At 50.0% G+C, this 25,997-nt stretch overlaps 1 protein-coding gene across 3 annotated transcripts in view; it reads left to right on the plus strand.

Annotated features, from left to right (window-relative positions):
• The window catches only part of appl2 (adaptor protein, phosphotyrosine interaction, PH domain and leucine zipper containing 2), a 271,692-nt gene that overhangs the window by 184,160 nt on the left and 61,535 nt on the right, over positions 1-25,997 (plus strand). For all 3 annotated transcript variants that reach the window (XM_072471949.1, XM_072471947.1, XM_072471948.1), the window contains 5 exons: positions 14,139-14,181; positions 14,280-14,336; positions 14,436-14,527; positions 22,472-22,624; positions 22,716-22,768. In XM_072471949.1, coding sequence (XP_072328050.1) covers positions 14,139-14,181; positions 14,280-14,336; positions 14,436-14,527; positions 22,472-22,624; positions 22,716-22,768 — 398 coding nt within the window. The remainder of the gene's footprint in view (positions 1-14,138; positions 14,182-14,279; positions 14,337-14,435; positions 14,528-22,471; positions 22,625-22,715; positions 22,769-25,997) is intronic.

Below are 25,997 nucleotides of genomic sequence, written 5' to 3' on the forward strand. Positions count from 1 at the left end.
ATTACACATTTTGGCTCAATTACTTTCTGTGATAGTGAATTCCACAGATTCACCACTCTTGAGTGAGGAAATTTCTCCTCACCTCAGCCCTAAAGGTTTACCCCTTATCCCCAAACTATGACTCCTAGTTCTGGACTACCCCGCTATCAAGAACATTCTTTCTGAATCTATCCTGTCTAATCCTGTTAGAATTTTGTAAGTTTTGATGAGATGCCCTCTCGCTCTTCTAAACTCCAATAATCCAATAACATAATCCTACGCGACTTAGTCTCTCCTTATGTGACAGCCCCGCCGTACCAGGAATCAGCCTGGTAAACCTGCGCTGCACTCCCTCCATAGCAAGAACATCTTTCCTCAGATAAGGGCACCAAACTGCACACAGTACTCCAGGTGTGGCCTCACCAATGCCCTATACAACTGCAGTAAAACATCTCCATTCCTATACTGAAATCCTCTCGCTATGAAGGCCACATACCATTTGCTTTCTTTACTGCTTTGTACCTGCGCACTTACTTTCAGCATTTGATTCACGAGAGGACACCCAAGGTCTTGCTGATTATCCACCTCTCTCAATTTACACTAATTCAAATAATAGTCTGCTTTCATATTTTTACTGCCGAAGCGGGGTAACCTCACATTTATCCACATTATACTGCATCTGCCATGCATATGCCCACGCACTCAGCCTGTCCAAATCCCACTGAAGCATCTCTGCATCCTCCTCACAGCTCACCTTCCCACCCAACTTTGTATCACCTGCAAATTTGTAGATAATGCATTTAGTTCCCAGGTCTAAATCATTGATATGTAATGTGAACAGTTGGGGTCCAAGCACAGATCCTTGCGGTACCCCACCACTCACTGCCTGCCAATCAGTAAAAGACCTATTTATTCCAACTTTTTGCTTCCTGTTTGCTAACCAACTTTCTATCCATCCCAAGACGCTACCCGTAATCCCATGCACTTTAACTTTACATAGTAATCTTCTATGTGAGACCTTATCGAAAGCCTTCTGAAAGTCTAAATGAACCACATCCACCGGCTCTCCATGGTCATACTATTTACATCTTCAAAGAATTCCAGTAGATTCGTCAAGCGTGATTTTCCTTTCGTAAATCCATGCTGACTTTGCCTGATTACACCACTGCTTTCCAAATGCTGTGCTGTGAAATCCTTGACAATGGACGCTAGCAACTTTCCTACTATCGATGTTAGGCTCACTGGTCTATCGTTCCCTGTTTCTCTCTACCTCCCTTTTTGAATAGCGGGGTTATATTAGCTACGCTCCGATCTGTAGGAACCATTCCAGAGATCAAAACGTTTTGGAAAATGACCACCAATAGATCTACTATTTCTAGGGCCACTTCCTTAAGCATTCTGGGATGAAGATTATCAGGCCCTGCAGATTTGTCAGCCTTCAATCCCATTAATTTCCCCAAAACTATTTCTTTCCTGATACTAATTTCCTTCAGCTCCCCACTAAAACTTGTGTTTCTCAGAACGTCTGGTACATTATTCATGTCTTACTTCATGAAGATAGAAGCAAACTGCGATTTTAGTTCCTCAGCCATTCCTTTGTTCTCTGTTATTGGAGAGGAATCTTCAAGAACGTATTCCTCCCTTTTGGAAGCAAATGGACGTATTAGCGAGAGGCAGCATGGTTTTGTGAATGGGAGGTCGTGTCTCACTAACTTGATCGAGTTTTTCGAGGAAGTGACGAAGATGATTGATGAAGGCAGGGCAGTGGATGTTGTCTACGTGGACTTCAGTAAGGCCTTTGACAAAGTCCCTCATGGCAGACTGGCACAGAAAATGAAGTCACATGGGATCAGAGGTGAGCTGGCAAGATGGATACAGAACTGGCTAGGTCATAGAAGACAGAGGGTAGCAGTGGAAGGGTGCTTTTCTGAATGGAGGTCTGTGACACGTGGTGTTCCGCAGGGATCAGTACTGGGACCCTTGCTGTTTGTAGTCTATATAAATGATTTGGAGGAAAATGTAACTGGTCTGATCAGTAAGTTTACGGATGACACAAAGGTTGGTGGAATTGAAGATAGTGATGAGGACTGTCAGAGGATACAATAGGATATAGATTGTTGGAGACTTGGGCGGATAGATGCCAGATGGAGTTTAATTCGGACAAATGTGAGATAATGCATTTTGGAAGATCTAATACAGGTGGGAAATATACAGTAAACGACAGCACCCTTAAGAGTATTGGCAGGTAGAGGGATCTGGTTGTACAGGTCTGCAGGTCATTGAAAGTGGCAACACAGGTGGAGAAGGTAGTCAAGAAGGCATATGGCATGGCATGCTTGTCTTCATCGGCCGGGGCATTGAGTATTAAAATTGACAAGCCATGCTGCAGCTGTATAGAACCTTACTTAGGCCATACTTGGAATATGTTGTTCAATTCTGGTCGCCACACTACCATAAGGATGGGGAGGCTTTGGAAAGGTTTACCAGAATATTGCCTGGCATGGAGGGCATTAGTTATGAGGAGAGGTTGGATAAACTTAGTTTGTTCTCACTGGAATGACGGAGGTTGAAGGGCGACCTGATAGATGTTTACAAAATTATAGACAGAGTGGATCGTCAGAATCTTTTCCCAGACGTGAAGCATGGTCAGCGCAGGCTTGGAGGGCTGAAGGGCCTGTTCCTGAGCTGCACTTTTCTTTGTCCTTCGTTATAAATCTCCTCTGTTTCTGACTGTAAGGGGCCTACATTAGTTTTTTCAATCTTTTTCTCTTTACATATCTATAGAAAGTTTTACAGTCCGTTTTTATGTTCCCTGCTAGCTTACTTTCAAATTATATTTTCCCTTCTTAGAATCATTCTCTTGGTCCGTCTTTAAACTGTTCCCAATCCTCAAATCTATTGGGCACGATTCTCCGCTCCTGCGCCGGTTTGGAGACTCGCCTGGCACGCCATTTTTCCCCACGACGCCGGTTTGACGCCCTCCCGCGATGCACCCAAGCGGCAGGAACGACCCCGTCGAGTTCTGCACGGCGCAGGCCAGAGAATCGCCCGGGACACATAAAATGGCGATTCTCCGCTACACCCGTTATTGTCCGGCCCGGATGGGCCGAGCGGCCTGCCCAAAACGACGGCTTCCCGCCGGCGCCATCCACACCTGGTCGCTGCCCGCTGGGGGGGGGGGCGGCCTGTAGGAGGGCGAGGGGGGTTCTTTCACCGGGGTTGCACTCAAAAGGGGTCTGGCCCACAATCGGTGCCCACCGATCGGCGAGCCGGCCTCTCTGAAGGAGGACCTCCTTTCCTCCGCGCCCCGCAAGATCCATCCAACATCTTCTTGCGGGGCGGCCTCGGGGAGGACGGCAACCACGCATGTGCAGGTTGGCGCTGGCTGGCGCCGGCCAACCCGCGCATGCGTGGGTGAGTTAGGCGGCAGATGACGCGGCGCCGCCTTTATGCGGCGCCAATGCCCGGCGCACGCTGACGACGCTGCTTTAGCGACACGCCCCCCCGAGTTTCTCGCGGCCCCGATCCTAGCCCATTTTCGGGTCTTGAATCGGTCGAGATCGGGGCCGTTTCACGCCGTCGTGAACCTCAACGGCGTGGGCACTTAGTCGCGGGAGCGGCAAATTGTTTTTTCTTGCTAATTTGTATGCCTCTTCGAAATTTGCCCACAGGGACCATCCTTTCTCCTATAAGTATTTCCTCAGTACATCCTCCCATATGGGACACTTCTCGGACATGTCAATTACTTCTACGTCAGTTTGCTGTGAATTCATCTTCTTTTCTAATAATGGAGCTGCCATTTCCTCAGTTTTCAATTTGGAACAAGGGAATAGGGAGTCGATCGAACAGTGGGTACGGCCTATGGCTATGTTCCGGGTCAAAATCCCTCTCGACTTGCGTGCAAATCTGCAGAGTTTTCCCTATCCTTCCCTGTTAGTTTTGCATGCGGTTAGTACACACACCCGGAATTCGGTTATTTGGCCAACACAGAACTCGCTCTTGTGGTTCATTTTTCCTTTATACCAATTAATCAAAGTTGTGGGATCAAAGTCACTTCTAGTCGAATCCCACCAGAGTCGCCAATTTGTTGTCATTGACTTCTATCCTTATTAATAACCAGAATGTGCAAGTGTGTTGGAAAATGACCACGCAACAAGTATTTAGTATAATCGCAGTTTATTATTGAACATAGGATTAGTTATATACTTAATAAATTACACGCTACTACACATTAGACTATATCTAGCAGTTTAAATTACCTTTACTTAACTTCCAAGTGACCTGCTCTATGCAGGTTAGGTAAGGCCTTTATCTGGTTCCTCAAGTGTGGCGGCTGGAGGTTAGCTGGATCGTCTAGGCTGAGTGTCGTCTTCAGGTGGAGGTCACGGGTCCGTGAACTTGGTTGGTCGGGGTGCTGCAGTTGGTGGACAGAGCCAGTCCAAAAGAGACAGAATGTTGGTTGCGCAGTTCTTCTTATCCTACAATCTTTCGCACTCTTTTGGGCAGGTAGAAATCCAATGGATCGATAGGATTTTGATCACCCTAATCGATCCAGGCCAATTAGGGGCGGGTACCTTGATGGCTGGGCAGGTCCTAGACGATCATGGCTGTTAGTGCCCAAGGCACGTAGGCACTCCCAAATAAGACAAACAGGCGCCCCTGAGTCTGCCACTTATGGAAAGTTTCAATCTGAAGCCCATTGTCCCGGGAAGACCTGTGAGTGGTCTCGAGCAGGTATGAGTTTCTGTATGAGTCTGAGTTGTTTGCAGTATGCACAAGTTGTGTCCTGTCTGTGTCCCAACCTGACCACAATTCCCATCGTCCTTTTGGGTGCCCATTTTAGATGGCCATCATAGTTGCCTTTATTGACGTTCAGGACCCTAGGGCGTCATTCTCCGATCCCCCGCCGGATCGGAGAATGGCCGTTGGCCGCCGTGAATCGCGCCCCCGCCGAAGTCTCCGCTCCCGGAGATTGGGCGGGGGCGGGAGTCCGGACGCGCCAGTTGGCGGGACCCCCCGCTGGATTCTCCGGCCCGGATGGGCCGAAGTCCCGCCCAGAAATTGCCTGTCCCGCCAGCGTAAATCAAACCTGGTATTTACCGGCGGGACCAGGCGGCGTGGGCAGGCTCCGGGGTCCTGGGGGGGGCGCGGGGCGATCTGACCCCGGGGGGTGCCCCACGGTGGCCTGGCCCGCGGTCGGGGCCCACCGATCCGCGGGCGGGCCTGTGCCGTGGGGGCACTCTTTCCCTTCCGCCTCCACCACGGCCTCCACCATGGCAGAGGCGGAAGAGACTCTCCCCACTGCGCATGCGCGGGAAACTGACAGCGGCCGCTGACGCTCCCGCGCATGCGCTGGGAAACTGACAGCGGCCGCTGACGCTCCCGCGCATGCGCCGCATTTCCGCGCCAGCTGGCGGGGAAACAAACGCCATTTCCGCCAGCTGGCGGGGCGGAAATCCCTCCGGCGTCGGCCTAGCCCCTCAATGTTGGGGCTAGGCCGCCAAAGATGCGGAGCCTTCCGCGCCTTTGGGCCGGCGCGATGCCCGTCTGATTGGCGCCGGCTTTGGCGCCAGTCGGCGGACATCCCGCCGTTGGGGGAGAATTTCGCCCCTAGTCTCAGAACAACTAACTCATTATCCACCTTGATCAAGAATTCTATCAGATGACATAATCTGAGGACTCATCCTCAAAGATTTTCTCACAACTAGATTGCCAACTAGTCCCAACTAGGCCAACACCCAGTCCAAGATATTCTGTTCCCTTGTTGGTTTCTCAACATATTGGTCCAGAAGCCCATCCCGTATACACTCCAGAAATTCCTTCTCCATTGTACTGTGACTAATTTGACTCACCTAATCTATATGCAGATTAAAGTCACCCATAATCACAGATGTTCCATTATCACATACACCTCTGATTTCCTGCATAATGTTATTCCCAACATTACCACTGCAGTTTGGCGGTCTGCATACCATGACTATGAATGTTTTGTTCCCCTTGATGTTTCTTAACTCAACCCAGACAAATTGCACAGCATCTGTACTAATATCTTTCCTCAATATTGTATCAATATCTTCTTTCATCAACAATGTGGGCGGCACGGTGGCGCAGTGGTTAACACTGCTGCCTCTGCCGCCGAGGTCCCAGGTTCGATCCCGGCCCTGGGTCACTGTCCATGTGGAGTTTGCACATTCTCCCCGTGTCTGCGTGGGTCTCTCATCTACAACCCAAAAGGTGTGCAGGGTCGGTGGAATGGCCACGCAACGGGGCAAACCCTTAATTGAAAAAAATATATATTGGATACTCTAAATTTATTTTTAAAAAATGATAAACAAAAAAAATCAACAATGCACCGCCTCCACCTTTTCCTCTCTGTCTTTCCTTCCTAAAAACTGAATAGCCCTCAACATTTAGTTCCCATCCTTGGTCACCTTGGAACCACATCTCCGTAATCTCAACTATATCATATCTGTGTAATTAATTCATTCATTTTATTTTGAATGCTCCTTGCACTCAAGTACAAAACTTTAAGGCTAGTTCTTTTGACGTTCCTCATCCTGCTCCTATTTTTTACAGTGTCATTATTTGATATAGGCCCTTGATTTCTCTGCCTATCACTTTTACTATTCTCCTTGCTGTCCATTTCTCTTGTTCTTGATTCCCCTAGCTCTGAATCCTTACATAGGTTCCCACCCCCCTGCCATATTAGTTTAAACCCTCCCCAACTGCTCTAGCAAGTACCTCCCCAATGATATAAATCCCAATCCTGCCCAGGTGGAACCTGTCTAGTTTGTACAGATCCCACCTCCCCCAGAACCGGTCCCAAAGCCCCAGGAATCTGAAACCTTTCCCCTCGCACCTTCTCTTCAGCCAGGTATTCATCCAATGTGATCTGTTATTTCTACTCTGACTAGCACGTGGCACTGGTAGTAATCCTGAGATCACTAACTTTGACGTCCAACTTCTCAACTTTCTTCCTAACTCCCTGTATTCTGCTTTCAGGACCTCATCCCTCTTTTTAACCTACATCATTGGTACGGATGTGCACCGCAACCATTGGCTGTGCGCCCCCCCCCCCCCCCCCCCCGCCCTCCCCACCCATCCAGAATGTTCTGGAACTTCTCCAAGACAATCAAATCCCCGATAACTATTGCATTCCCACACTTTTTATTCCTCCCCTCTGCAGCGGAACCAACCATGGTGCAACAAATTTGGCTGCTGATGCTTTCCCCTGAGAGGTCAGTCTCCTCAACAGTATCCAAGTAGTATACCTGTTTTGCAGGGGAATGGACACGGGAGAATCCTACACTGCCTGCCTAGCTCTCTTGCTCTCCTTGGTGGTCATCCATTCCCTTCCTGCCAGTGGAGTCTGAGGCTGTGGTGTGACCACCTCTCTATATGTGCTACCAACAATGCTCTCAGCCGGGCAGCACGGTGGCACAGTGCTTAGCACTGCTGCCTCATGGTGCCAAGGTCCCAGGTTCGATCCCGACTCTGGGTCACTGTCCGTGTGGAATTTGCACATTCCCCCGTGTTTACGTGAGTTTCGCCCCCACAACCCAAAGTTGTGCAGGATAGGTGGATTGGCCACGCTAAATTGTCCCTTAATTGGAAAAATGAATTGGGCACTCTAAATTTATTAAAATAAATAAAAACAATACTCTCAGCCTCGCGAATGCTTCACAGCATCCCCAGACGCCGCTCCAGCTCCGAAACACGGACTTCCAGGAGATGTCGATGGAGACACTTCCTGCACAAAAGCTGATCCCGGGCACTGGAAATGTTTCCGGCTTCCCACATAGAACATAGAACGATACAGCGCAGTACAGGCCCTTCGGCCCACGATGTTGCACCGAAACAAAAGCCATCTAACCTACACTATGCCATTATCATCCATATGCTTATCCAATAAACTTTTAAATGCCCTCAATGTTGGCGAGTTCACTACTGTTGCCGGTAGGGAATTCCACGGCCTCACCACTCTTTGCGTAAAGAACCTACCTCTGACCTCTGTCCTATATCTATTACCCCTCAGTTTAAAGCTATGTCCCCTCGTGCCAGCCATTTCCATCCGCGGGAGAAGGCTCTCACTGTCCACCCTATCCAACCCCCTGATCATTTTTATTGCCTCTATTAAGTCTCCTCTTAACCTTCTTCTCTCCAACGAAAACAACCTCAAGTCCATCAGCCTTTCCTCATAAGATTTTCCCTCCATACCAGGCAACATCCTGGTAAATCTCCTCTGCACCCGCTCCAAAGCCTCCACGTCCTTCCTATAATGCGGTGACCAGAACTGTACGCAATACTCCAAATGAGGCCGTACCAGAGTTTTGTACAGCTGCAACATGACCTCCTGACTCCGGAACTCAATCCCTCTACCAATAAAGGCCAACACTCCATAGGCTTTCTTCACAACCCTATCAACCTGGGTGGCAACTTTCAGGGATCTATGTACATGGACACCTAGATCCCTCTGCTCATCCACACTTCCAAGAACTTTACCATTAGCCAAATATTCCGCATTCCTGTTATTCCTTCCAAAGTGAATCACCTCACACTTCTCTACATTAAACTCCATTTGCCACCTCTCAGCCCAGCTCTGCAGCTTATCTATGTCCCTCTGTAACCTGCTACATCCTTCCTCACTGTCGACAACACCACCGACTTTAGTGTCGTCTGCAAATTTACTCACCCACCCTTCTGCGCCTTCCTCTAGGTCATTGATAAAAATGACAAACCGCAACGGCCCCAGAACAGATCCTTGTGGTACGCCACTTGTAACTGAACTCCATTCTGAACATTTCCCATCAACCACCACCCTCTGTCTTCTTTCAGCTAGCCAATTCCTGATCCACATCTCTAAATCACCCTCAATCCCCAGCCTCCGTATTTTCTGCAATAGCCTACCATGGGGAACCTTATCAAACGCTTTACTGAAATCCATATACACCACATCAACTGCTCTACCCTCGTCTACCTGTTCAGTCACCTTCTCAAAGAACTCGATAAGGTTTGTGAGGCATGACCTACCCTTTACAAAGCCATGCTGACTTTCCCTGATCATATTATTCCTATCTAGATGATTATAAATCTTGTCTCTTATAATCCCCTCCAAGACTTTACCCACTACAGACGTGAGGCTCACCGGTCTATAGTTGCCGGGGTTGTCTCTACTCCCCTTTTTGAACAAAGGGACCACATTTGCTATCCTCCAGTCCTCTGGCACTATTCCTGTAGCCAATGATGACATAAAAAGCAAAGCCAAAGGTCCAGCAATCTCTTCCCTGGCTTCCCAGAGAATCCTAGGATAATTCCCATCAGGCCCCGGGGACTTATCTATTTTAAGCCTGTCCAGAATTGCCAACACCTCTTCCCTACGTACCTCAATGCCATCTATTCTAATAGCCTGGGTCTCAGCATTCTCCTCCACAACATTATCTTTTTCCTGAGTGAATACTGACGAAAAATATTCATTTAGTATCTCGCCTATCTCTTCAGACTCCACACACAACTTCCCATGCCTGTCCTTGACTGGCCCTACTCTTACCTTAGTCATTCGCTTATTCCTGACATACCTATAGAAAGCTTTTGGGTTTTCCTTGATCCTACCTGCCAAATACTTCTCATGTCCCCTCCTTGCTCGTCTTAGCTCTCTCTTTAGATCCTTCCTCGCTACCTTGTAACTATCCATCGCCCCAACTGAAACTTCACACCTCATCTTCACATAGGCCTCCTTCTTCCTCTTAACAAGCGATTCCACTTCTTTGGTAAACCACGGTTCCCTCGCTCTAAGCCTTCCTCCCTGCCTGACTGGTACGTACTTATCAAGAACACGCAGTAGCTGATCCTTGAACAAGCTACACTTATCCAGTGTGCCCAACACTTGCAGTCTACTTCTCCAACCTATCCCCCCCAAGTCACGTCTAATGGGCATCATAATTGCCCTTCCCCCAGCTATAACTCTTGCCCTGCGGTGTATACTTATCCCTTTAGAGACACTCTTTTCATAAATGTGGATTTTCCTGCTAATTATGGAATCTCCTGCAACAACTGCATTTTTACTCCACATTTCCTCGCGGCTCGTGACGCTGCCTCGCTGCTCGTGACGCTGCCTCGCTGCTCGTGACGCTGCCTCGCGGCTCGTGACGCTGCCTCGCGGCTCGTGACGCTGCCTAGCGGCTCGTGACGCTGCCTCGCGGCTCGTGACGCTGCCTCGCGGCTCGTGACGCTGCCTCGCGGCTCGTGACGCTGCTTCGCTGCTGGTGGCTCTGCCTCGCTGCTGGTGGCTCTGCCTCGCTGCTGGTGACACTGCCTCGCTGCTGGTGACACTGCCTCGCAGCTGGTGACACTGCCTCGCTGCTGGTGACACTGCCTCGCTGCTGGTGACACTGCCTCGCTGCTGGTGGCACTGCCTCGCTGCTGGTGACACTGCCTCGCTGGTGACACTGCCTCGCTGCTGGTGACACTGCCTCGCTGCTGGTGACACTGCCTCGCTGCTGGTGACACTGCCTCGCTGCTGGTGACACTGCCTCGATGCTGGTGACACAGCCTCGCTGCTGGTGGCACTGCCTCGCTGCTGGAGGCACTGCCTCGCTGCTGGAGGCACTGCCTCGCTGCTCGTGGCACTGCCTCGCTGCTGGTGACACAGCCTCGCAGCTGGTGACACAGCCTCGCTGCTGGTGGCACTGCCTCGCTGCTGGTGGCACTGCCTCGCTGCTGGCGGCACTGCCTCGCTGCTGGTGACACTGCCTCGCTGCTGGTGGCACAGCCTCGCTGCTGGTGGCACTGCCTGGCTGCTGGTGGCACTGCCTGGCTGCTGGTGGCACTGCCTCGCTGCTGGTGGCACTGCCTGGCTGCTGGTGGCACTGCCTGGCTGCTGGTGACACTGCCTCGCTGCTGGTGGCACTGCCTCGCTGCTGGTGGCACTGCCTCGCTGCTGGTGGCACAGCCTCGCTGCTGGTGGCACTGCCTGGCTGCTGGTGGCACTGCCTGGCTGCTGGTGGCACTGCCTGGCTGCTGGTGGCACTGCCTGGCTGCTGGTGGCACTGCCTGGCTGCTGGTGGCACTGCCTGGCTGCTGGTGACACTGCCTGGCTGCTGGTGGCACTGCCTCGCTGCTGGTGGCACTGCCTCGCAGCTGGCGACACTGCCTCGCTGCTGGCGGCACTGCCTCGCTGCTGGTGGCACTGCCTCGCTGCTGGTGGCACTGCCTCGCTGCTGGTGGCACTGCCTCGCTGCTGGTGACACTGCCTCATGACACCGCCTCGCTGCTGGTGACTTTCCTCGCTGCTCGTGGCCCCGCTGCCTCGCCCCTCGTGGCCCCGCTGCCTCGCCCCTCGTGGCCCCGCTGCCTCGCCCCTCGTGGCCCCGCTGCCTCGCCCCTCGTGGCCTCGCCCCTCGTGGCCCCGCTGCCTCGCCCCTCGTGACCTCGCTGCCTCGCCCCTCGTGACCCTTCCTCTTTGCACTGTCGCCTCTGTTTTCCCGCTGTTTAGGCCAATTGGTTGGACATGAATCAGGGCAAGATTTTTGAAATAATAATCAGGAATAAAATGAAGCTTGGAAGGCTAGTATTTAACTAGTGAAAGCCAGCATGGGTATTAAAAGGAAGATCATGCCAACAAAACCAAACTTTATTTGCGAATTGGATGTGAGTGTAACTCTCAAAGCCAGCATTTGTTGCCAATCCCTAATTGCCCTCACTAAGACAGGGTAGACCATTTCAGCTAGTTGTTAAGAGTCAAACACATTTTTATCCTAATTTCTAGAAATAATTGCTTCCTGTGATCCGCCTGTCACATGCATCAGATTTGTTTTTACTCTTTTCTACCTGATGCTGACTGCCTACTCTAGCTAGTGTACAATAGTATTTGTTGTTTGAAGCATCCTCCAGTTAGCCAGCTTTGTGAATACAGCTCTTTATTCTTCGCAGTACAAGCAGACATCTGACCAGCCTCTATGAATCTATGATCAGAATTTATAATTCTATTCTACAATGTTATAATCATCAAGAAGCCAGAGGATAAATGACGCTCATGAAGATCTTAATGGAAATTGGTAGTGTGGTAAATAGCAAGGAGGAACGCTTTGCATTACAGGATGATCTGGATGGGCTGGTCAGATGGACAGAACAGTGGCAGGTGGAATTTAACCATGACAAATCTGAGGTGATGCATTTTGGGAGGCCTAACAAGGCAAGGGAATACACAATGAACGGTAGGGTGCTAGGAAGTGCAGAGGGATCTTGGGGTGCATGTCCAAAGATCCCTGAAGGCAGCAAGACAGGTAGACAAGATGGTGAAGAAGACATATGGATACTTTCCACTATTAGCTAAGGCATAAAATAAACGAGCAGGAAGGTTAAGTTGGAGCTATATAAAATGCGGTTTAGGCCACAGGTAGAGTACTATGTGCAATTCTGGTCATCACACTACAATTAGGATGTGGTTGTACTGGAAAAGGTGCAGAGGAGATTCACCAGGATGTTTCCTGTCTGGAGCGTTTCATGTCTGGAGCGTTTCATCTATGGAGAGGCTGGTTTCGCTTCTGGGTCTTTTGGCTAAGATCAAGGGTGAGATCAGGTGTAATGCCTGTTCTTGTCAGCTTGGATCTGGTATGTTTCTCTTGTGAGGACCATGAGTTGGATTCAGTTTGAGTTTGATTTGATTTGAATTTTGGAGCAAGAAAGGGGATGAATTCAGAGTTTGCCTCAGTCTGCTCTGCACTTTGGCTTTGTGACTGTGAGAAAGGAATTTTTTTTTTAAATTAAAAATGAAGAGAGGCTGGTTAGGCTGGATTTGTTTTCCTTATGTTTTAAGAAAGTTCTAAGAAAGAACTATTCTGTCTAATTCCACCTTCCAGCTCTTGGTCTGGAGCCCTGTAGGTAACAGCGCCTCAACCACAAATCTGGGGCGAAATTCTCCGGAAACGGCACGATGTCCGCTGACTGGCGCCGAAAACGGCGCAAATCAGACGGCATCGCGCCACCCCAAAGGTGCGGAATGCTCCGCATCTTTGGGGGCCGAGCCCCAACCTTGAGGGGCTAGGTCGGCGCCGGACGAATTTCCGCCCCGCCAGCTGGCGGAAAAGGCCTTTGGTGCCCCGCCAGCTGGCGCGGAAATGACATCTCCGGGCGGCGCATCCGCGGGAGCGTCAGCGGCCGCTGACAACTTCCCACGCATGCGCAGTGGAGGGAGTCTCTTCTGCCTCCGCCATGGTGGAGACCGTGGCGGAGGCGGAAGGGAAAGAGTGCCCCCACGGCACAGGCCCGCCCGCGGATCGGTGGGCCCCGATCGCGGGCCAGGCCACCGTGGGGGCACCCCCCGGGGCCAGATCGCCCCGCGCCCCCCCCCCCCCAGGACCCCGGAGCCCGCCCGCGCCGCCTTGTCCCGCCGGTAAGGTAGGTGGTTTAATTTACGCCGGCGGGACAGGCATTTCAGCGGCGGGACTTCGGGCCGGAGAATCGAGCGGGGGGGCCCGCCAACCGGCACGGCGCGATTCCCGCCCCCGCCGAATGTCCGGTGGTGGAGAATTCGGCAACCGGCGGGGGCGGGATTCACGCCAGCCCCCCCCGCGATTCTCCGACCCGGCAGGGGGTCGGAGAATCTCGCCCCTGGTGTTCTTGAATAATAAGGGGAGTTCGCGATTAATATGAGGAAAAGGCAGGGGGCTGGTGATGAGGAACATACCAGCTATGAGCGAATGGCAGAGCAGACTTGATGGGCCGAATGGCCTAATTCTGCTCCTATATTTTATGGTCTTAGAGCAGAGAAGGCTGAGGGGGGACCTAATTGTGGTGTACAAAATTATGAGGGGCATAAATAGGGTAGACAGGAAGAAACCTTTCCCGTTAGTGGAGGGGTCAGTAACCAGGGGCATAGATTTGAGGTAAGTGGCAGGAGATTTATAGGGGATTTCAGGAAAAGCTTTTTGACCCGAGGGTGGTGGGAATCTGGGACCCGCTCCCTGAAAGGGTGGTAGAGGCGGAAATCCTCAACATTTAAAAAGCACTTGGATGAGCACTTGAAATTACAGAGCATACAAGGCTACGGACCAAGTGCTGGAGAATAGGATTAGAATAGCTTTATAGCCGGCGCAGACATGATGGGACAAAAGGCCTCTTTCCATACTGTAAAACCCGATGACTCTGATTTCTTTTTCTAGGAGCATTATCCTGCAAGCAGAAGGAAAGCAGGAGTCTGAAGAGGTAGTAAGTTAAAGTATATTCTGGAAATTTTCTTTGCTTTACATTGATTTCAGTAAGAATTGTCATAACCTTTTTGTTTCTGTTTCTTACTTTCTCAGTGGATTTGCACCATCAATAATATTTCCAGGCAGATTTATCTCACTGACAATCCCGAGGTAAGTTCTGTTATTGTTGTATTGATGTTGCTGTATTTTGCTTTAAATGCCAGCATTTAACGGTTGATCCATTAGCAAACTATTGCTCTTGTGTGTTAGGCTATTGCAATCAGACTGAACCAGACAGCAGTGGATGCAGTAACACCTATGTCCACATTTCAGAAGAAACATGAAAATTTTCGTCCTGAGAGGTAAGAAGTGAAGTACAATGAGTTGATTTTGAGGTATCTGATGGTGATAATGCACAGCAACCATTTGCAAGCAGATTCAGTGTCTGGCTCATTCAAAATTCCACATCCATATTATGGCATAGAATTAATTATCTGCTGCATTTCCGTGCGACAAAGATGTTTTGTGCACAGCAAGGTTCCACAAAGTATAGTGAGGAGTTTTACAAATTACTGTTAGCAGCCACTTCCCTGAATCAACTTGCATTGTGGAGATTCGGAGAGCCAAACTGGCTGAAACAGAGAACCTTACACCTTACCTCAGGTGCCTTCTAACCGACGGATCGAACAATTGTTTTTACCTGATTCACTCGGTTGTAAAGTTGGAATACTGACGTGGAAAATTAATTTCTCATCAAATAGCATATATTTATTTAAATTAAGTGTATTCTCCTTGGATTCAAGATTCTAATGGATTGATTCAAGAATTATGTTGAAAGGTTAAATTGAGACAATTATATTTTAGCCCGGCTTCTAATGCACGCTTCCTTCAAACATGGCTCCCTATTAGGTGTGGATTATGTATGTATGTAGTTAAAACAATTTTGTACTGATAGAATCTATTATTTTTAGCCCATTTGAAATGCCGTTTCGAACATGTAATTCTTCTGTGTTGAATAGGGCTGTGTTGTTGCCCTATTGAGCCACTTACGCAAGTACACTTTAAGTGGCACCTCTTCCGTAGGTTAAACCCAGTTAAATGACTTCCGGGTGCGGCGATGACCAGCTGAGTCGCGCGTTTCGGCGGCTCCCGGTGAAACGGACTTTTGGGCTCTTGATAGGAGCCCCAACGGCAATTTTGACGGCTACAAACACTGTGCGGTAAACCAGAAGGGAATCCCCCCCTGGATACGGATGAAAAAAGGAGGAGAAAGTGGCCGGATTGCAGTGGATCCTTTAGAACAGCGGCAAGGAAGGCAAGCAAAAACCAAGATGGCGTCGGAAGGTGGCAGTTTAACATGGGGCCCTGAACAACAAGAGTTTTTGAAATGCTGTGTGGAAGAGCTCAAAAAGGAAATGAAGAAAGAGCTGTTGGCCCCGATACTACAGGCGATCGAAGGGCTAAAGGAGGAACAAAAGACCCAGGAGCGGGAGCTTCGGGTCGTGAAGGCAAAGGCAGCCGAGAATGAGGACGACATACAGGGCCTGGTGGTGAAGACGGAGATGCATGAGGCACATCAGAAACGATGTGTGGAAAGGTTGGAGGCACTGGAGAACAACGCAAGGAGGAACAACCTGAGGATTCTTGGTCTTCCTGAAGGTGCGGAGGGAGCGGACGTCGGGGCATATGTGAGCGCGATGCTGCACTCGTTGATGGGAGCGGAGGCCCCGGCGGGTCCGTTGGAGGTGGAGGTAGCATACCGAGTGATGGCGTGAGGACCGAGAGCAGGAGAAATTCCCAGAGCCATAGTGGTGAGATTCCTCCGTTTTAAGGATAGAGAAATGGTCCTTAGATGGGCAAAGAAAACTCGGAGCAGTTAATGGGAGAACGCGGTGATCCGCGTTTATCAAGACTGGAGTGCGGAGGTGGCGAGAAGGAGGGCGAGCTTTAATCGGGCCAAGGCGGTGCTTCATAAAAAGAAGATAAAATTTGGAATGCTGCAACCGGCAAGACTGTGGGTCACATATCGAGGGAGGCACCACTACTTTGAGACGGCGGATGAAGCGTGGACTTTTATTGTGGAAGAAAAACTGGAATGAGCGGGTTATTAAAAAGAACGTTTGAACAAAGTGGTGGGGCGAATGTGGGGGGCGAAGAGGGGGGTTAAAAAGGGGGGAAAAGAGGAGTTTTATGTACTAATCCTGCGATGTGGTAACTTTTCTCTCTTCCACAGGTGGTGATGGGGGGAGGAGGGGAGGTGGAGGAGATGGGGCGTTGGCCATTGGGGGCGGGGCCAAGGGAGAAGCGCGGGCTTGGTTCCCGCGCTATGATAATCATGGCGGGAATAGAGAAGCAGGAAGGAGGGGGCGTCGCACGGTGCGAGCCGAGGTCACGGGGGAAAGCCGAGGTCGGCCAGAGTTTGCTGACTTCTGGGAGCAACATGGAGGGAGTAATTACGCTAGCGGGGGATCTAGCGGGGGGGGTGGGAGGGGGGAATTACTGGGTTGCTGCAGCTGGGGAGAGGGGGGAGCTGGTATGGGAGGGGATGGGCGGGGGGGCACCGCCTGGGGGAGATACAGCTGCGTGGGAACCGGGTGAGGAGCTGGAAAAAGGGGATGGCTAATCGACAAGGGGGGGCGGGTAGGAAGCCCCCCAACCCGGCTGATCACGTGGAACGTGAGAGGGCTGAATGGGCCGATAAAGAGGGCACGGGTACTCGCACACCTTAAGAAACTTAAGGCAGATGTGGTTATGTTACAGGAAACGCACCTGAAACTGATAGACCAGGTTAGGCTACGCAAAGGATGGGTGGGGCTGGTGTTCCATTCGGGGCTAGATGCGAAAAACAGGGGGGTGGCTATATTAGTGGGGAAGCGGGTAATGTTCGAGGCAAAGACTATAGTGGCGGATAACGGGGGCAGATACGTGATGGTGAGTGGCAAACTACAGGGGGAGACGGTGGTTTTGGTAAATGTATATGCCCCGAACTGGGATGATGCCAATTTTATGAGGCGGATGCTAGGACGCATTCCGGACCTAGAGATGGGAAAGCTGATAATGGGGGGAGATTTTAATATGGTGTTGGAACCAGGGCTGGATAGGTCGAAGTCCAGGACTGGAAGGAGGCCGGCAGCAGCCAAGGTACTTAAAGATTTTATGGAGCAGATGGGAGGTGTAGACCCGTGGAGATTTAGCAGACCTAGGAGTAAGGAGTTCTCGTTTTTCTCCTATGTCCATAAAGTCTACTCGCGAATAGACTTTTTTGTGCTGGGAAGGGCGTTGATCCCGAAGGTGAGGGGAACGGAGTATACGGCTATAGCCATTCGGATCACGCTCCACACTGGGTAGACTTGGAGATAGGGGAGGAAACTGGAGGGCGCCCACCCTGGAGAATGGACATGGGACTAATGGCAGATGAGGGGGTGTGTCTAAGGGTGAGGGGGTGCATTGAAAAGTACTTGGAACTCAATGATAATGGGGAGGTCCAGGTGGGAGTGGTCTGGGAGGCGCTGAAGGCGGTGGTTAGAGGGGAGCTGATATCAATAAGGGCACATAAAGGGAAGCAGGAGAGTAAGGAACGGGAGCGGTTGCTGCAAGAACTTTTGAGGGTGGACAGACAATATGCGGAAGCACCGGAGGAGGGACTGTACAGGGAAAGGCAAAGGCTACATGTAGAATTTGACTTGCTGACTACGGGCACTGCAGAGGCACAATGGAGGAAGGCACAGGGTGTACAGTACGAATATGGGGAGAAGGCGAGCAGGTTGCTGGCACACCAATTGAGGAAAAGGGGAGCAGCGAGGGAAATAGGGGGAGTGAGGGATGAGGAAGGAGAGATGGAGCGGGGAGCGGAGAGAGTGAATGGAGTGTTCAAGACATTTTATAAAAAATTATATGAAGCTCAACCCCCGGATGGGAGGGAGAGAATGATGGGCTTTTTGGATCGGCTGGAATTTCCCAAGGTGGAAGAGCAGGAAAGGGTGGGACTGGGAGCACAGATCGAGGTAGAAGAAGTGGTGAAAGGAATTAGGAGCATGCAGGCGGGAAAGGCCCCGGGACCGGATGGATTCCCAGTCGAATTCTATAGAAAATATGTGGACTTGCTCGCCCCGGTATTGACAAGGACCTTTAATGAGGCAAAGGAAAGGGGACAACTGCCCCCGACTATGTCTGAAGCAACGATATCGCTTCTCTTAAAGAAGGAAAAGGACCCGCTACAATGCGGGTCCTATAGACCTATTTCCCTCCTAAATGTAGATGCCAAGATCCTGGCCAAGGTAATGGCAATGAGAATAGAGGAATGTGTCCCGGGGGTGGTCCACGAGGACCAAACTGGGTTTGTGAAGGGGAGACAGCTGAACACGAATATACGGAGGCTGCAAGGGGTAATGATGATGCCCCCACCAGAGGGGGAAACGGAGATAGTAGTGGCGATGGATGCCGAGAAAGCATTTGATAGAGTGGAGTGGGATTATTTGTGGGAGGTGTTGAGGAGATTTGGTTTTGGAGAGGGGTATGTTAGATGGGTGCAGCTGTTGTATAGGGCCCCGATGGCGAGCGTGGTCACGAATGGACGGGGATCTGCATATTTTCGGCCCCATAGAGGGACAAGGCAGGGATGCCCTCTGTCCCCATTATTGTTTGCACTGGCGATTGAGCCCCTGGCGATAGCGTTGAGGGGTTCCAAGAAGTGGAGGGGAGTACTTAGAGGAGGAGAAGAACACCGGGTATCTTTGTATGCGGACGATTTGTTACTATATGTGGCAGACCCGGCGGAGGGGATGCCAGAAATACTGCGGATACTTGGGGAGTTTGGGGATTTTTCAGGGTATAAATTGAACATGGGGAAAAGTGAGTTGTTTGTGGTGCATCCAGGGGAGCAGAGTAGAGAAATAGAGGACCTACCGTTGAGGAAGGTAACCAGGGACTTTCGTTACCTGGGGATCCAGATAGCCAAGAATTGGGGCACATTGCATAGGTTAAATTTAACGCGGTTGGTGGAACAAATGGAGGAGGATTTCAAGAGATGGGATATGGTATCCCTGTCACTGGCAGGGAGGGTGCAGGCGGTTAAGATGGTGGTCCTCCCGAGATTCCTCTTTGTGTTTCAGTGCCTCCCGGTGGTGATCACGAGGCTTTTTTTAAAAGGATTGAAAAGAGCATCATGGGTTTTGTGTGGGCCGGGAAGACCCCGAGAGTGAGGAAGGGATTCTTACAGCGTAGCAGGGATAGGGGGGCGCTGGCACTACCGAGCCTAAGTGAGTATTATTGGGCCGCTAATATTTCAATGGTGAGTAAGTGGATGGGAGAGGAGGAGGGAGCGGCGTGGAAGAGATTAGAGAGGGCGTCCTGTAGGGGGACTAGCCTACAGGCTATGGTGACAGCCCCATTGCCGTTCTCACCGAGGAACTACACCACAAGCCCGGTGGTGGTGGCTACACTGAAGATTTGGGGACAGTGGAGACGGCATAGGGGAAAGACTGGAGCCTTGGGGGGGTCCCCGATAAGAAAAAACCATAGGTTTGCCCCGGGGGGAATGGATGGGGGATATGGAATGTGGCAAAGAGCAGGAATAACGCAACTGAAAGATCTGTTTGTGGATGGGAAGTTTGCGAGTCTGGGAGCGCTGACCGAGAAATATGGGTTGCCCCAAGGGAATGCATTCAGGTATATGCAACTGAGGGCTTTTGCGAGGCAACAGGTGAGGGAATTCCCGCAGCTCCCGACACAAGAGGTGCAGGACAGAGTGATCTCAAAGACATGGGTGGGGGATGGTAAAGTGTCAGATATATATAGGGAAATGAGGGGCGAAGGGGAGACTATGGTAGATGAACTAAAAGGGAAATTGGAAGAAGAGCTGGGGGAGGAGATCGAGGAGGGGCTGTGGGCAGATGCCCTAAGCAGGGTAAACTCGTCGTCCTCGTGTGCCAGGCTAAGCCTGATTCAGTTTAAGGTATTACACAGGGCGCATATGACTGGAGCACGGCTCAGTAAATTTTTTGGGGTGGAGGATAGGTGTGCGAGGTGCTCGAGAAGCCCAGCGAATCATACCCATATGTTTTGGTCATGCCCGGCACTACAGGGGTTTTGGATGGGGGTGATAAAGGTGCTTTCAAAAGTAGTGGGGGTCCGGGTCGAACCAAGCTGGGGGTTGGCTATATTTGGGGTTGCACAAGAGCCGGGAGTGCAGGAGGCGAGAGAGGCCGATGTTTTGGCCTTTGCGTCCCTAGTAGCCCGGCGCAGGATATTGCTAATGTGGAAAGAAGCCAAGCCCCCGGGGGTGGAGACCTGGATAAATGACATGGCAGCCACCCATATAAAGCTAGAGCGGATTAAGTTCGTTCTAAGGGGGTCGGCTCAAGGGTTCACCAGGCGGTGGCAACCGTTCGTCGAATACCTCGCAGAAAGATAGATGGAATGGAAAAAAGAAGGCAGCAGCAGCAGCCCAGGATCGGGGGGGGAAGGGGGTGGGGGGTGCGGGTGGGGGGGACGGGGGTGGGGGTGGGGAGGGGGGGAGGGGGGTGGGGGGGGAGGAGGAGGAACCAGAAGGACTCTCAGGGTTGTTAATATATACTGTATAATATGTATAGGTCGTTGCTACAGATAATTATATATTGGACTGTTAAATTATATTTTTGGAGAGTGTTACTTGTGATAAGGCAGTTGCCAATTAGGGTTCGTTTTCATTTTTGTTATTTATTATTTATTCATTTTCTGTTTATAAAATAGGTCATTGTTATTTGTGTTGTTATAATATTGTGTAAAGGATGCACAATGTACTGTGTTGGTTGACCAAAAATTTTCAATAAAATATATATTTTTTTTAAAACCCAGTTAAATAGAAACACTAGCGTCAATTCTCCCCTTTTCAGGCTAAGTGCTCCTGTCAGCAGTGAATAGGGAGTGGATCTGGCTGGTGGGGAATAAGGGTGGATCCCTATGGCGGGGGGGTTTGTGATTGGATACATCTGAGGGGGATCAGGAGTGGATCCCTCCAATGGGGATTGTGAGTGGATTCCTCTGGTGCGGTGGGTCGGGAGTGGATTCCCTCTGGTGGGGATCGGGAGTGGATCCTCTGGCAGGGGATCAAGAGTGGATCCCTCTGGCGGGGTCAGGAGTGGACCCCACTGTTGGGGTTGATCCCTCTGACAGTGGTGGGGAAATGGATCCCTCTGGCAGGGATATGGAGTGGATTCCTCTGGCAGGGGATCAAATTGGATCATGCTGGGTCCGGGAGTGTGTCCCACTGTCAGGACTTGAGTGGATCCCACTGGCAGAAATCGTGAGTGGATACCACTGGCAGAACCCGTGAGTGGATCCCACTTGCATGACCCTTGAGTGGATCCCACTGACGGGACCCGTGAGTGGGTCCCATTGACATGACCCATGAGTGGATCCCACTGGCAGAACCCATGAGTGGATCCCACTGACATGACCCGTGAGTGGATCTCATCGACTGGACCCACAAGTGGATCCCATTGGCAGGACACATGAGTAGATTCCACTGACAGGACCAGTGAGTGGATCCAATTGGCTGGCCCCGTGTGTGGATCCCACTGGCTGGACCCATGAGTGGATCCCACTGACAAGACCTGTGAGTGGATCCCACTGACAGGACCTGTGAGTGGATCCCACTGGCAGGGCCCATGAGTGGATCCCACTGGCAGGACCTGTGAGTGGACCCCCACTGGCAGGACCCACGAGTGGATCCCACTGGCAGGACACATGAGTAGATCCAACAGGCAGGACCAGTGAGTGGATCCCATTGGCTGGCCCCGTGTGTGGATCCCACTGGCTGGATCCATGAGTGGATCCCACTGACGAGACCTGTGAGTGGATCCCACTGACAGGACCCGTGAGTGGATCCCACTGACAGGACTCGTGAGTGGATCCCACTGGCAGGACCCGTGAGTGGATCCCACTGGCAGGACCCGTGAGTGGACCCCCACTGGCAGGACCCGTACGTGGACCCCCACTGGCAGGACCCGTGAGCGGATTCCACTGGCAGGGACCCCTGAGTGGATTGACCAATCCAAACTAGTATTTTATTTCAATTGTAACTTCTGAACATAAATTCAGAGCATGTTTCCAGCCAGTGCTACTGCAGAATGACCAGGAGATTCCCATCTCAACAGCACTAACATTGGTGACATATTCTACCTGCTGCCCCGAACAACTTTTGCTAAAAAATCCTGAGAATGCTGATTATAAATTAATAAATAAAATATAATAAAATATTGTAATCTCTTGTGCCAAAAAATGTTATTTTCTGCTGCTTGTTCACTGTTATTCTATGTTCATTACAGAGTTGAGCATGAGTGTCCTGAAGCTGCGAACAGTGAGAAATGTTTGACCGAAGCCCCAGAATCTGCAGATCCACTAGTAATCCCTGGAACTCCAATTCAGTTTGAACTGTATGCAACAAGTGATGACTTCGATCAGAACAAGTCTGTCAGCAGGTTTGTGTATTCAGGGTTTTCAAAATGGGAAAGTAAATTCAAGCCAGCTTCTGAATCTCGGGAACTACATCTGCACACTTTAATCTTTCAGACGCACAAACCCATTTGGAGAATCAGACCATGACCAAGCTGCCACTTCAGAGGGTAAGAAACATTTTAGATGAAGGGGGGATTGTTATTTGTTTCAGAAAATAACTATATAAAAGGTATTTTAAAATATATAAAGAGTAAGAGGATAATGAAGGAAAGTGCAGGATCGATTAACAATCAAAAAGGTAATTTGGTATGATGGTACAAGATGCAGGTGTTTCCTGATGAATACTTTGCACTTTAGTCTAAAAGACCAGGACAAAACAAATATTGCAGTTGAGGAGGGATAAGCATCATGAGAGAGGAAATATTAAGATGTTTAGCTTCATTGTAAGTGGAGAAAACCCCAGATGAAATGTAGTCCAGGCTGCTAAGAGAAGCAAGGGAGGAAATAATTGAAGCTCTGACTATCAGTTTCCAATTCTCTCTTGCCACAGGTGTGGTTCCAGAGAACTTGGAGAGACTTTAAAGCTGTGTTACCTCAGTGACAGGAAATCTATTGGAAACAAAATCTTTGAGTAATAGATTCTCATTTAGAGAGGCCAGCATGGATTTGTTAAAGAAAGGTCTTACCTGACGAACTTGATAGAATGTTCTGAGTAGGTAACCTGGGTAACATGTTTGCTGTAGCGCACATGGATTTTAGCAAGCTTTTAACAAGGTTCCACAATGATGAGCTGATCAGAAAATTAAAAGCTCCTGAGATCTGAGGGAAAGTGGCTAGATCGATTCCACACTGGCTCAGTGAGTGACATGAAGCATATGATAATGGTTGAATGTTTTTGTGAGTGGAAGGCTGTTTGAGTGGGATTCTGCAGTGCTCAATATTAGGACCTTTGCTGTTCATACATCAAGACACACACTTAAATGTTTAAGAAGTTTGCAAATGTTAGGAAAATTGACCTAGTGGTTGATAGTGAGGAAGAAAGCTGTAAACTGTGCGAAGATATCAAGGGATTGGTCAGCTGGGCAAATGGCCTTCAATCTTGAGAAATACGAGGACAAACAACGCAGGTTGTCAGTGGAAACAAATATAGATTGTAAGAGTTTGAATGAGCGCAGGAGAATCAACATGAATCTGAGAAATATAGAGGTCCAGAGAGACCTTGGTGTACATGTCCATAGTCTGGAAGATAGCAGGACAGGTATGTAGGAGCATTTCCAAGGCCTGAGTATTGAGCTAGCTTTTATGTGGGGTTTCTCCCTCTTGGATACACCTCAGCTGAACACACAGATCTGCAGACACACATCGACCCAGTTAAGACGGCTTTATTATTCCAAGTTTGGTCCATGTACATAGGAGAGAGATCTGGATAAATGCCAAAATCACTCTGTCTGACACTGGTACAAACACACCAATTTTAGAGTTTTCCAAAAATCTATAGCCCACCCCAGTTGGACTTGATCCAATCCTTGAAACTGTCATTTTTATATTGACCAGTAAAATTAACTCTAAGCAAGATGATGACTGTGATCAGCTCATGATTTAACCCCATCCTGCCACCTTTGTTTACTGGGATACTTTGTCCATTATAAAGTTGTTTTTGTCCATTCACAGCCTACGTGTCGCAGTCAGTTCCTGCCCACCTCATTGTTCATCTAGGGGCAGGAAGCCAAAGTTGGCCGCCCTGGTGGTGGTGGAGGGGGGGGTCTGTCACACGGGGGGGGGTCCTCCAGGACGGCCAGGGTTCCGATCGGGGGCCACCGATCGGCGGGCGTGTGCATTCTGGGAGGGGGGCGATATTGTTGGGGCTGGCTTGCTGCGTGGGGCTGCCACGTTGCACGCGGACCCGCGGCCAGAGGTGTAGGGCTCTGTATCGGCAGCCGGAGCTTCGCGGATCACTTCGGCGCCCTTCTGAGCCCCTACAAGGGGCCCGTTGACGCCGGCGTGGAACACTCTGGTGTTTACGCCGGCGCCAACGCTTAGCCGCCGTTTCGGAGAATCCCGCCCCCTTTCTCTCTGGCATTTGTTTCAAGCTTCTGCATTACAAAAAAACTCTGCAGATGCCGGAAATCAGAAATAAAAAACAGAAAATGCTGGGAAACTCAGGAGGTCAGGCAGCATCGGTGAAGAGAAATAGTTAACATTAACTCTGGTTCTCTCAAATGCTGCCTGACCAGCTGAGTTTTCCAACATTTTCTGTTTACATTTGATCAGTAATCTTTCCTTATTAGTACTTTTCCTATAATGACCGGTTATTTACATAACATTCGATGATTATACAATCTGCCTTGGGAAAGCGGGCAGCATAATCAAAGACCCCTCCCACTGGGTTATTCTATTTTCCAACCTCTTCCATCGGGCAGAAGATACAAAAGTCTGAGAACACGCACTAACCGATTCAAAAAGAGCTTCTTCCCTGCTGTTACCAGATTCATGAATAGCCCTCCATGGACTGAATGATCTCTCTACGCATCTTCTTTACTGTTTCAGCACTATGCTCTGTATGCTTCACCCAATGTCTATGTAATTAGAACATAGAACATACAGTGCAGAAGGAGGCCATTCGGCCCATCGAGTCTGCACCGACCCACTTAAGCCCTCACTTCCACCCTATCCCCGTAACCCAATAACCCCTCCTAACATTTTTTGTCACTAAGGGCAATTTATCATGGCCAATCCACCTAACCTGCACATCTTTGGACTGTGGGAGGAAACCGGAGAACCCGGAGGAAACCCACGCAGACACGGGGAGAACGTGCCGACTCCGCACAGACAGTGACCCAGCGGGGAATCGGACCTGGGACCATGGCGCTGTGAAGGCACAGTGCTAGCCACTTGTGCGACCGTGCTGCCCTGTGTATTACATTGTGTATTTATTGAGGGCATTTAAAAGTTTATTGGATAAACATATGGATGATAATGGTATAGTGTAGGTTAGATGGCTTTTGTTTCGGTGCAACATCGTGGGCCGAAGGGCCTGTACTGCGCTGTATTGTTCTATGTTCTATGTTCTATGTATGTCCTATGTTTTTCATGTATGGAACGATCTACCTGGTCTGTATGTAGAACAATACTTTTCACTGTACCTCAGTACACATGACAAAAATCTAAATCAAATCAAATCTTCAGTAAGCTGCTTGTACAGAATCTCATTTAAAGTATTTGACCAATAGAATGCCATATCCACTACCTCCATAAGAGCCAGTGTTTAAGCATCTAAATTCGTTTTAGCAACCTGTTATATTTTCTTTGCATTCCAACCTACAATAGCACACAATAGGCACAAAGAACTAAACACTGCAGATAACTAGACTAGTATGCGACAGAGCCTACTAGGAA

Source organism: Scyliorhinus torazame, chromosome 13 (assembly GCF_047496885.1).
Source record: "Scyliorhinus torazame isolate Kashiwa2021f chromosome 13, sScyTor2.1, whole genome shotgun sequence".
In the NCBI taxonomy this organism is placed as follows: Eukaryota; Metazoa; Chordata; class Chondrichthyes; order Carcharhiniformes; family Scyliorhinidae; genus Scyliorhinus; species Scyliorhinus torazame.